Source organism: Triplophysa rosa, linkage group LG20 (genome assembly GCF_024868665.1).
Source record: "Triplophysa rosa linkage group LG20, Trosa_1v2, whole genome shotgun sequence".
NCBI lineage: Eukaryota > Metazoa > Chordata > Actinopteri > Cypriniformes > Nemacheilidae > Triplophysa > Triplophysa rosa.
In genome coordinates, this window is record NC_079909.1 from 15,259,302 (window position 1) to 15,271,326 (window position 12,025).

Here is a 12,025-nt window from a genome sequence, read left to right on the forward strand (position 1 = left end):
AGAAGTGCGTCCCTGAGAGTGCAGCCTCCGATATTGCAGTCGGATAATATTGGTACCATATTCGTCGCAGCAAGGACGTACCAAATAACGTTTCTGGGACGTGATGAGCATGTCCTAACGACCGAACAGTCACGTTGTTAAAATCTTTTTTATTTATTTAATTTAAACAATTACCATCCCTCACATGGAGGATTCAATTAATTTGTGATTTAATCTGTGCGTTAAAGATTAAATTTTATGCATAATTGGAGTAATTTTCTATTGAAATATGTATACACAGTATAACGATTATAAAATTCAACACAGCACTGTACATCACAATCAGATATTTTATTTATACTGTAGTACATGACATAAATAATCAAAGACTTCAACACAATATAGAGGATTTAAAGCAGATATTTATTGACAGAGATGAATTAACATTATATTCTTGTCTTACCACATAAGTTTAGCAGGTTGTCCGTTTTTAGAAACAACAATCAAAAGCTTCTTTAGTCACACTCACAAACATCAGGGTCCGTTCATTTAAACGCGCCAAATCGATCGAAAATCACGAAAATATGTGTTTACTCTCACATCTGTAAGGTATAAAGTAAAGAAAGAATATTAATAAACCGCTAAAGTAAAATCAGTCAGTGAGGTAAAAAGAAATGTCCGTTAACGTTTAAATGATGAGAGCGCGCGGCTCTTTGCAGAACAAACACGCGTGCGTGATGGAGACGCACACGCACTGGAGACGCGCACGCACATATCAGACGCGCGCGCACAAAATAAATAGTTGTAATTGTGGTATCGCATTAAACTCCACTTTAATAGCTAGCTGTCAGAAGTCAGATTAATAGCATTCGTCTTGACATTATAACAGATTTTACTCTGATCATAAATTTTCCATACAATAACATAATAAACAGAAATGACCAGATTCATTAATCAAATGACCAGTGTCCAGGTCATCTGAAGACGAGTACATAACGTCGCGCTACAACGTTCTCAACGGGATCAATTCATGACGTTATTTGAGGACGTGGCTCAGACGTTTCTGGAACATAAGCAAAAATGACCAGTGTCCCTGTTATCTGAAGACCAGTACATCACGTCGCTACAACGTTCTCCATGGGATTAATTCACGACGTTATTTGAGGACGTAGCTAGGACGTTTCTGGAACGTAAGCAAAAATTCAAAGAAATGGAACGTTGCCAAGACATCCTCAGAACGTGGTCACAAAGTAATGTCACGGTGACCAAATGAAGACGAATTGGCGACGTTGTCAGAACGTGTTAGCTGGGTAATCAGTGCAATTGTTTTGTCTCAAGATGCACACCAGTAATGTTTCTTTGTAAAGTATGTTTTTTAAAACGACTTAAATATCCTAATTTAACCCAGTTAAATCTAACCTTTAGGCTAGTCCTGGTTTAAGCTTATCCATGTCCGGGAAATCGCCTCCTACACCACAAAAGTCTTTCCGGTCTTACCGCTAGGGTCCATTTTAGCGTATAATCTTTTTCAGTAGGCTACAAACTGTGTACATGTTGAGGGGAATGACAGCTTGCACCAACCCTCCTTCATATATTCCACGATTCTTTACAAGAACAGACCTCATGACGTTTGCTCAACACGCTTTTTGGCTGTAAGTGCCGCTCTGTAAATTGATGTTCTGGCCCTTTGAGGAAATTACGTCCAGCTTTATTCAGAGAGACGTGAGTGTGATGGAGATCCTGATCAGTGATGCGGTATGATTTTACCCTGGAGTTCCCAAAACCTTTGATGTCAAGCATGGTGCTTATTGGAGGAATTAACTGTGAAATTAGGAACCCACTGACAAAGGTGAGCGTTTGTATCACGTTGTGACGATGCCTTCATGGTAAAAAAGACAAAAAAAAGTTGTTCACATAAAATAATGACAGATTTTGTAACGTAGAGAGAAAATTAAATAAGGAACATAACTGAAACAATGTAATTACATAATTCCAGTTGAATCTATTTGAACATGTTGTTCCGGGAAAATTGCGACAGGGGTCGCTATCTGCACTTATAAAGTTAGTGTTGTGACCCCAGTCTATGGTTGTGACCGACTGGGTGGGAATGAAGATCATTGTACGAATTTGCATGTGGCTTTCACTCGGTCACTGGCTCTTGACTACGTTGTATTTAGGAACTAGTTTTAGTCGTGCTTTGCATTTGCTTATGTGCATAATCCTGATAAACATACTAGTATTTTTTACGTTGTGTGGACATTTTTTGTCCCTATTAGTCTAGAAAAACTTGTCAAATTAAAGTTATGATGATTATTGCACTCTTATGCAGAAAACAAAAGACATTTTGTTGGTAACCCAACAACATTGGCCCCCATTGACGTATAGGCCTATGACGTTTTCAATGACATGAGGGTGAATAAACGATGACAGCATTTTTATTTTGGGTGAACTATCCCTTTAAACTTGATAACATTTTCATGTCAAACAGAAGGGGGTTTCACTTTAGCTTTTAGGTTTAATTTATTAGTTTGTAAAGCTTATGATGAAAATAACATTGCTGTTCGGGAAAACTGCTGCATCATTGTGCGGCGGCTTATAGTCGTATTATATCTGTGAACATAGTTCAAATGTCAAGAACCTGAAGCACTGTGAGTAATGATGCCGTGTTTACACTCGCATTATTGTAATCATTACCTTGCTGCAACTGACATATGTTGTTTCTATCAAAACAATTTTTATCTTTAACATTTGCTTTGTACAAAGACACCTATTCTCATTTTGCATTTGAATAAAGAGTGCATTTCTAATAAAACTTTAAATGTGTGTAACTGTTCAAAAATAAAAGTCCCTCCCACAATAAATATCCAGCCACTAACAGGCTGGAAGGCAATCTATGTGACAACAGTACTCGCTATCTTTATGATAGTAAGTCCAAACTCTGAACTAAAAGTTAAACTATTGCATAGAGATGCACAAAGAAGTACCTTGGCACACTGGCAGAAGAGAATAATTCTGCATTTAAAAATGGACTGCAAAGCATTTTTATGTCTGGCGGTCTTTATAATCTGTTGTGCAGCGCTGAAACAGACTCATGATGGGAAGAGTGGTTGGACTGGTAAGCTTTTAGTGGTTCCCATGGATGGAAGTCACTGGACAGGTGTGAAAGCCGTGGCAGAAGAAATGGGCCGCAAGGGGCACATGGTAATCGTGTTAATGCCAGAGGTCAGCATGCGTATGGGTCCAGGTAAACACTACATCACAAAAATGTTTCCTGTGTCCTACAGTCGGGATTTTTTCGATCAGTTGATGGCAGAGCATTCTGATCTAGTTACAACCTCACCGGGTTCCCTCCTGGAGAGAGTAGTTTCAAAGGTGAACCAAATAAAGAAGATATTCAAAGTCTTGGCATCTACAGGTGAAAGTCTTTTCAAGAACCAGGAGCTGATAGACTTCATTAGAGAGCAAAACTTTGATGCTGTTTTAACGGATCCTGCCGTACCGATAGGGGCCGTATTGGCGTATAATCTTTCAGTACCAGCAGTGTACATGTTGAGGGGCATGCCGTGTGGCGTTGATGCTTGCCCCAACCCTCCGTCATATATCCCACGCTTCTTTACGCAATACTTAGACCGCATGACGTTTGGTCAGCGTGTGGTCAACACGCTTGTGAGCATGCTGGAAGTCCCAATCTGTAATTTGATTTTCTGGCCCTTTGAGGAAATGACGTCCAGCTTCATTCAGAGAGACGTGAGTGTGATGGAGATCCTGAGCAGTGGAGCTCTCTGGCTGATGCGGTATGATTTTACCCTGGAGTTCCCAAAACCATTGATGCCAAACATGGTGCTTATAGGAGGAATTAACTGTGAAGTAAGGAACCCACTGACAAAGGTGAGCGTTTAGCACATTGTGACAATGCCTTCATCATAAAAAAGGTTTACATAAAATAATGGCAGATTTTGCAATTTATTATTTCTTAAAACAGAAATAGAACACAAAGAACAGAAATACATTTTGTGACATAAATCCAGTTGAATTTTGTTTTAAGTTATTCCAGGAAAGTGCGACAGGGGTCGCTGTTTCACTAAGAAAGTTGCAGCCATAAAGCTAAATTTCAGTTCAGTGTTGTGACCTGCTGAGTCAGGATGATGAAGACAATTGTATGAATTTGCATATGGCTATGTTGCTGTACTTTGGCACTAGTTTTAGTAGCGCTTGGCATTTGTGTGTGTGTGGAACTGATCAACTACTGTGTGGGGACCAAATTTCCTTATAAAAAAATCGTAAAACCATAATGCTGGAGAGACAGCAAGCTGCTTACATTTTGAGACAGATGCCGCTGGCAGTGAGCGCGCACACACACACACACACACACACACACACACAAACGCACTGGTTTCCATGTTTTATGGGGACATTTCATAGACTTCCATTTGATTTTATATAAGGCTTATGATATATTCTATCCCCTACCCCAGCACCTAAAAAACCTAATAATCACACAAACCTTTCTGCGTTTTCTGATTTTCAACAAATATCATTATGTTTGATTTATTAGCTGTTTTCCCTTATGGGGACCTAAAAAATGTCCCCACAAGGTCAAAATCTACTGGTATTAATATCTTTGTGGGGACACTAGGTCCCCACACAGTACACACACACACACACACACACAGTGAACAAAATAAATAGCCCTAACCCCTAGCATCACAGACAAAAACAATTTTGTATGATTTATGAGCTGTTTGTCTCTAATCTTACTTTAATATTTTTGTTTTTAGAATAACTTTTAGAGTAAAAACAGCAAATATAATTGTTGTTCTTTTACATTAACGCATTTGGCAGACGCTTTTATCCAAAGCGACTTACATTGCATTATACAATACATTTGGGTTTTTTTGAGTATGTGCTGGGATCGAACCCATGACCTTGGCGTGGCTAATGCCATGCTCTAACCACTGAGCATGTGGTTCTTTTTTGCAAATTCCCAAAATGTCCAAAGGAAAATGTTATGAGATTTAGCTTAATGCTTGATGTAGTATAGATAAGTATACAGAATACACACACATTGGGTTTTGTAGGGACTTTCCATACTTAAACCTCAACCTACCCCTAAACCTAACCACCACAGAAACCATTATGGATTCAACATTTTCAGTATCATTTAGTATTTCTTATAAAGAGCAAATAACCAATTTACCCCAGTGTGGATTGCTATTGGGTTTCCTTGTTTTATGGGGATTTTTCATAAACATAATTACACGGTACCCCATAACCCTGCCCCTTTACCATCACACAAACCTTTCTACATTTTTACATTGTCAATTTAAACATTATTTAGTTTGATTTATAAGCAAGTTTTCTCATGGGGACCGAAAATATCCATAAGTCAAAGAATTACAGCAGGGGCAAGCTCAAATCGACTTGTGACAGCGGGATATACTGTATACACACCTTTATTTAACCAGGTAAGTCAATTGAGAACCAGTTCTCATTTATAATGACGACCTGACCAAGAAGCAGCATAAGAAGCAGCAGGTTCAGTACAACAATTACACAAATAACACAATTATAAACAAAGTCACAAACAGTGAAGAAACAAACAATCAATTTACTAAAAACAAGCACAATGATCTTGAACAAATGACAAAATGAGGCTTTTAAAAGCTGCAAACGAAACAAATGAACTGAGGTTTAAGGTCGCAGCAGCAAACTGAAATGAATAACGACCAAAAGAAGTACGGCCTTTAGGTATGACAAGACTGATAATACCGCTGGAGCGCAAATTACGACTTGGATTATGTATATTAAGAAGTAACTGTAAATAAGATGGAGTTTTCCCGGTAAGAGTTTTATAAATAAACAAAAACCAATGAATTTGTCTGCGAGAATGAAGAGAAAGCCAATTCAATGGTAGATACAGATGACAATGATGAGTATTAAAAGAAGCTCCAGTTACAAAGCGGATTGCAGCATGATCAATAACATCTAGTTTATGAAGCAGAGTTTTTGAAGCAGACCTGTAAACTATATCACCATAATCCAAAATAGGAAGCACTGTCGTTTTAACCAAGAGTTGTTTAGAAGAATATGTAAAGGAAGATTTATCGCGGTAAAGAAAACCAATACGGATTTTAACCTTTGAAAGTAATGCATTTATGTGAGTTTCAAATGACAGTTTGCTATCAAGCCAGATACCGAGATATTTATAGTGTTGAACATAATCGATCTCAAAGCCATCCGATGTAGAAATTTTAGGCAAATGCTCAGCAAGTGAGAGATTCCTACTAAAACCATACTTTTATTTTTATTTAAGACCAAATGAAGATTAGAGAGAGCGTGTTCAATGCGATTAAAACTGGCCTGTAAAAGCGATAATGCAGTGGTCAGGGAGGGGCTAGATGTATAAATGATGGTATCATCAGCATATAAATGTACATTGCAGTCACCTACATTAAAAGTAATATCGTTAATATAAATATTAAAAAGTGTGGGCCCCAAAATACTTCCTTGAGGGACCCCTTTCAATAATAACATAGGGTCTGACAAAAACCCCTCCACCCTCACTGATTGTAAACGGTCAGAACAATAACTCCTAAATGGTTATGGGAGCTGTCCCGGCTTTGTGCCCTTGATGCCAGCGTCTCTGTCAGCTGCCCCGACGGTTTGTATTGGTGCTTTAACTGACTGTGTGTGCGTGCGTGCGTTATGACAAACAGTAGATCAAATCCATGATGTTTATTATTTCTCTTCACGAGCAAAATATGCCGTGTGTAAACCAAACAGTGAATGTTTCTAGAAAGCATGTGGGGTGTTTTGTAGGTCAGGTTATCTCTTCAGCACGGGGAGATAGAAAGGAAAGGAGTGACGAGCTTCTCACGCAAGCTGGATTCCAGAGGAAGTGGGGCATGCAGGTGGGAGTTGTTATTTTTGAGTTTGGAACAACTGGAGGGTGAACGATCACAGAATTTTCATTTCTGGCTGAACTACCCCTTCAAAAACTTTTGTTTCACATCAAGTAAAGTTGAGCGTTTCAAAAATGTACTCTTTATGTTTTAATAAAAAAAATTATATTTATACAGACTGTTGTTTCCTTGTGTTGGAATTTGTGCAGTAGTGTTGTGTAACTCAGTGCTGGCTGTGCTTTCAGGAAATGTTTTTCTTTCGAAAAACCGGGAAGAGTCACATTAACATCAACTCTCATTCCTCCTCCCCCCTTTCACTCTTTTTTTCCCCTGACACACACGAGAGAGTCTAAACACAGCCTACTTTCCTGAGGGAGGAGCTTTCTCTCCTTTACTTACAGTGCTGGTGTATGGAGTTAGGCAGATCCAGCTATGTTGAAGGAGGGCCGGTTGTGGGGGCTGGGTTCTGGGCTGCTGTTGCTCTGGCTGGGTGCCTTGGTGAGGCCTGCTCAGGCTGGCCGGGTGCTGGTCATGCCCGTTGAAGGCAGCCACTGGCTCAGCATGAAGGTGCTGGCGACCGAGCTGGCCGAGAGAGGTCACGACATCCTGGTCCTGGTACCCGAGACCAACCTCTTGATAAGGAGTTCTGAGCTTTTCCGGACGGAGACCTTCCCGGTGCGGATCACCAAGGATCAGCTGTCCACCAGTTTAAAGGGATTTCAGAACGGGGTCTTCACACGTAGTCCTGCGCTGTTTGACATCTTTGTCCAAGTGGAGAGGTTGCTGAACTTCACGGGAATGCAGGTGCAAGGATGCGAGTCGCTGCTTTATAATGAAGCTTTGATGGAGAAAATTAAGGAGGAGAATTTTGAGTTGGTGCTCACGGATCCCTTTCTTCCGTGTGGGACTATTATCGCTGCTAAACTCCGTCTCCCTGCTGTCTACTTCCTACGCGGAATGCCATGCGGCCTTGATATGTTGGCTTCACAATGTCCTTCTCCTCCATCGTATGTACCTCGGTTTCATTCCGGCAGCACTGATAGTATGACATTCGTTGAGCGCGTTAAGAATTTTGTCATGAGTGGCACGGAGATGGGCCTGTGTAAAATTATGTATGCCAGTTTCGATGAACTTGCCGCGAGGTACCTGGATGCGGACGTGACGTACCAGGAGCTCATTGGGCGGGGAGCTGTCTGGTTGCTTAGATACGATTTCACTTTTGAGTATCCCAGACCTCTCATGCCAAATATGTTTCTCATTGGAGGCATCAACTGTGCTAAGCACTCCAAACTCACAGCAGTAAGTCAGCAGAAGAGCTTTTGGATCTGTCATTGAGTTTATTGCAAAATTCACTTTTATACTTAGGGTCTTTTATATGATTTATTTTGGAATGCTTTTGCTTTTTGGGTTTTAAAAATATCTAGTCTTTCCGAAGGAGTAAAGATGACTATTCTATTTGTTCTGTCACCTTTAAGGCTGGTTTATAACCTTTGGTTGGGGTCATTGTTCGTGCAGGTTATTTGGGTTTCTTTTTCGCCTTGACATTGGTGCTTTGCCCTAACAAAAGATGTTTACCCACATATAAACATAACCAGTGGTAATCTGATTCTTCTCTCCAGGGTATTGATGGTTGCCTAAGGTAACACCGTTCGTTTGCTGTATATCTTTGCTATGCAACTACGCCTCACGCTTTCCTTTTGTTTGTTTCTTTTACTTGCAAGCCTCCCTTCCTTCCCCGAGGACGAGATGTTTTTTTACCGGCAATATATCAGATTTTACATTTACATACGTTAATGTGTGTACAATGGACAGTAGGTTGGGATTTTGGGAACTTTACACTAGATTGCTTCCTTATAATTAAATGATGCAAAGTACGAAACGTCTGTAATTTTATGAAATTTATTAAAGGAAAGATGAGTGACTAAAAAAGTTGAAATAGCATAAATAATGATACTCAAAAAGCCACATTTCTGTTCTAGCTGGAAAGCATATTTTGATGTATTGGGCATGTCTGGTTGGAGAAGCTGAGACATCATTTCATTGTGATGCCAAACACATTTTTGCTATAAAGTATAAGGAAGCATCTAGCATAGCGTGCTCAAATAGAGGAGTGGTGATCTCAGCCAATGAGAGCGAGGAAGATGTAATGCTTATGCAATAATGACGGCAGTGATAATAGTATAATAACATAATGGACACATTATGAGTAATAGGGAAAGTCAAAATGCAATTCGAAATATAAATAAATATTCACACAACTACCCTTTTCCATGCGATGTTTTTGTAAAAGTTCATTGTTCATGGAGTCTGGTGTATTTTATCTTGTCTCACAGTGTTTTTCTTTTGCTTGTTCTGTGCAGGAGGTGGAGGAGTTTGTGGAAGGTTCGGGAGATCATGGTATTGTCGTCTTCACCCTGGGTTCTCTCATCGCCTCTATACCAAAAGAAAAAGCAGAGGTCTTCTTCAAGGCTTTCAGTATGATCCCACAGAGGGTGAGAAATGATTTAAAACGTAACAATGATGCCATACATTTTAAGATGTAGCGGTTAAATCGACAATTCTAAGAACTAGCATTGTAAAGCAAAGTGTAAAATGTATGTATTTACAAGGGTTGGTGAGCGAGCAGTGCCTCCCGTGCAAGCGATGTGGTGCGTGACCTGAGCCCATTCTCAGATCAACAGGCATCTCTCAGTCAAGGATGTGTGGGTTTATGAGCCCATTACAGCCTATTCTTTTCCCAGCATGTTGAAGTGTAAAATTAAGTGAAGGCTGCACGCAGAGCCTGCTGGAGAGGGAGAGAAACATCTGGCTCCCATTAAAGTTATCATGGGAGGGGGTGTGATAGTATTTCACTAAGAGCAAACAATAGCTTTCGCTGTCACTTTTTAAATGTCCTACATAGAACCATGTGAAATCAAATAAATGATCTGTCAATATAATCAATTACTTAATGTATATTTAAAAATATGTCGAATAATACATTGTTCATGTATTATGATCATTTGAATAATATTTAACGAATTGCTGCTTTTCATACATTTAAGCACTTGGTTTCAATATATGGAGATGTTTTATTTCATATATAATTATATTTTCCAGTATATTCCCATGTATTTTTGATTGGTAAGGGATGTCTAAAATGCTCTGGATTAAAACTGCGCAATGGCATCACTCTTCCCAGGTCCTGTGGCGGTATACGGGGGAAATTCCAGAGAATGTCCCGAAAAATGTTAAGCTTATGAAGTGGCTTCCACAGAATGATTTGCTTGGTGAGTTTTCCAGGTTCACGTTTAATTACTTAGCAGACACCTAAGCGACTTAAAAATGAGGAAGCATTCTTTAACATTATGTCAAAGAGCTAAACCGCAAACTAGAGAGCTAAACAGTTAAACAGGTGTGACCAGTGTGAGAGAGTAACTTACACTTTGAAAAAAACTGCATTTTAACAACCCAGCACGTGGTTCATTCATAACTCAACGGCTTTTACCATATTTTACCCAACAATGGAAAAGAAACCAGCATTTTGTAAGATTCAATATTTCTCTTACATCTCTAAATGGCGAGTCAATCACAAATTCCAGCTCCCTAAACATAGATCATTAAATTGAGAGCACAGATGCAGCTTTTGTTAAACAAACAGTGTAAAGTCTAATTTTCTGGCATGTCAATTATGATTGCTGTTGAGAGCAAAATCCATGTAGACCCATAATAATAGCTAATCCTATTAACTGCATGCAGTTGTATTGGCAGATTACCCTTAGCCACCAGCTTTACAAAGTACCATAAAACTGTTTCAGTATTTTAATCAAAACAAATAAATCCATCAAGTTGCTATAGCCTATAATTTGCCATCTTTTCAATCTTTCAAATTGAATTTCAATATTTGCAAGTATGTTGCAAGATGTACTATGGCATGCAAACAGAATTCTATACATAATTCAAGTATTTTAATGTTGGCTTTATGACACTCCGCTGAACCTCTCAAGATGTCGAACAGCATTAAATGATTTCTATAAGTGGCTTTAGTTCTGGCTATTTCTGAAAGGTCATCCCAAAGCAAGAGCCTTCATCACTCACGGTGGAACGCATGGTATCTATGAGGGCATCTGTAATGGTGTTCCCATGGTCATGCTTCCACTTTTTGGTGACCAGAGTGACAACGTGCACCGCGTGGCATCTCGAGGAGTGGGTGTGATTCTCGACATCCATGAAATCACAGCGGAATCACTGGTTGATGCACTCAACACTGTTATTACAAACAGCAGGTGAGACTTTAACGCCAATAACAGAACCAAACGTTCACGTGTCTCCACTTTAACTTTATTTATTTGTCATCTCTCATGCTGTTTTGCAGTTATAAGGAAAAAATGAAGAAGCTCTCTGCTATACACAACGACCGCCCCATGCAGCCCCTGGATCTTGCAGTCTACTGGACAGAGTTTGTAATGAGACACAAAGGAGCGGATCATCTGAGACCTGCTGCTCATGACCTGAACTGGTTTCAGTATCACAGTCTGGATGTGATTGGCTTTCTTCTCTGTGCTGTGTTGATTGTAACACTAGCGATGTTGAAATGCTGCGCGTTGTGCTGGAGAAAGTGTTGCCGGAAAGCGCAGAAGAGGAAGGCAGAGTAAACATATAGTGAATGTAAATACTGATGCTTGTGCGTCAGTGTTTCGTGACTTTAGAAAACAAAAAGATTTTCATCTACAAAGTGAAATGGAATGCAAAACTCTTGAAGCTCAATATCTCAAAACTGCTCAGAATGCAGATAGAACAATGAATTGTGCTCTTTATGAATAATAATAACATGCGGATGATAACCATGAATCAATTTATTAATGAAAGACCGTGTACATTTTTAGCTTCTTATGCTTTGAAAAATTACACTTGCTGAACTGGAAGAATAAAATAGTACAATGTAAATGAAACAATACGTTTTCATTAAAAAACACGAAAATACCAACACTTGTGTTTATGCCTGAATAGTTTCATTTCCAAATAAAATCTTACGGATGGATTATTTTTCTTATTTGAAATGTATTTAATTTCCTATTACTGTAGTTTCCAAAAAGCTTAACCTGATGGACAGAACAACATAAAGCAGAATATCGCTGGACGTGAATTCAGTGAAAGCTCTCTGT

The 12,025-nt window shown here is 39.3% G+C and overlaps 2 protein-coding genes across 2 annotated transcripts; both read left to right on the top strand.

Moving 5' to 3' along the window:
• The first annotated feature begins 3,003 nt into the window (after positions 1 to 3,003).
• On the top strand, positions 3,004 to 3,879 carry LOC130571653 (UDP-glucuronosyltransferase 1A5-like). The gene has a single exon (XM_057362779.1). It carries the CDS (start codon positions 3,004 to 3,006, stop codon positions 3,877 to 3,879), a length of 876 nt encoding a protein of 291 aa, XP_057218762.1.
• Positions 3,880 to 7,266: 3,387 nt separating this feature from the next.
• On the top strand, positions 7,267 to 11,986 carry ugt1b1 (UDP glucuronosyltransferase 1 family, polypeptide B1). Its single transcript, XM_057361878.1, has 5 exons — positions 7,267 to 8,180; positions 9,242 to 9,373; positions 10,063 to 10,150; positions 10,927 to 11,146; positions 11,236 to 11,986. Exons 1-5 carry the CDS (start codon positions 7,314 to 7,316, stop codon positions 11,513 to 11,515), a joined length of 1,587 nt encoding a protein of 528 aa, XP_057217861.1. The 5' UTR covers positions 7,267 to 7,313; the 3' UTR covers positions 11,516 to 11,986.
• Positions 11,987 to 12,025: the final 39 nt, after the last annotated feature.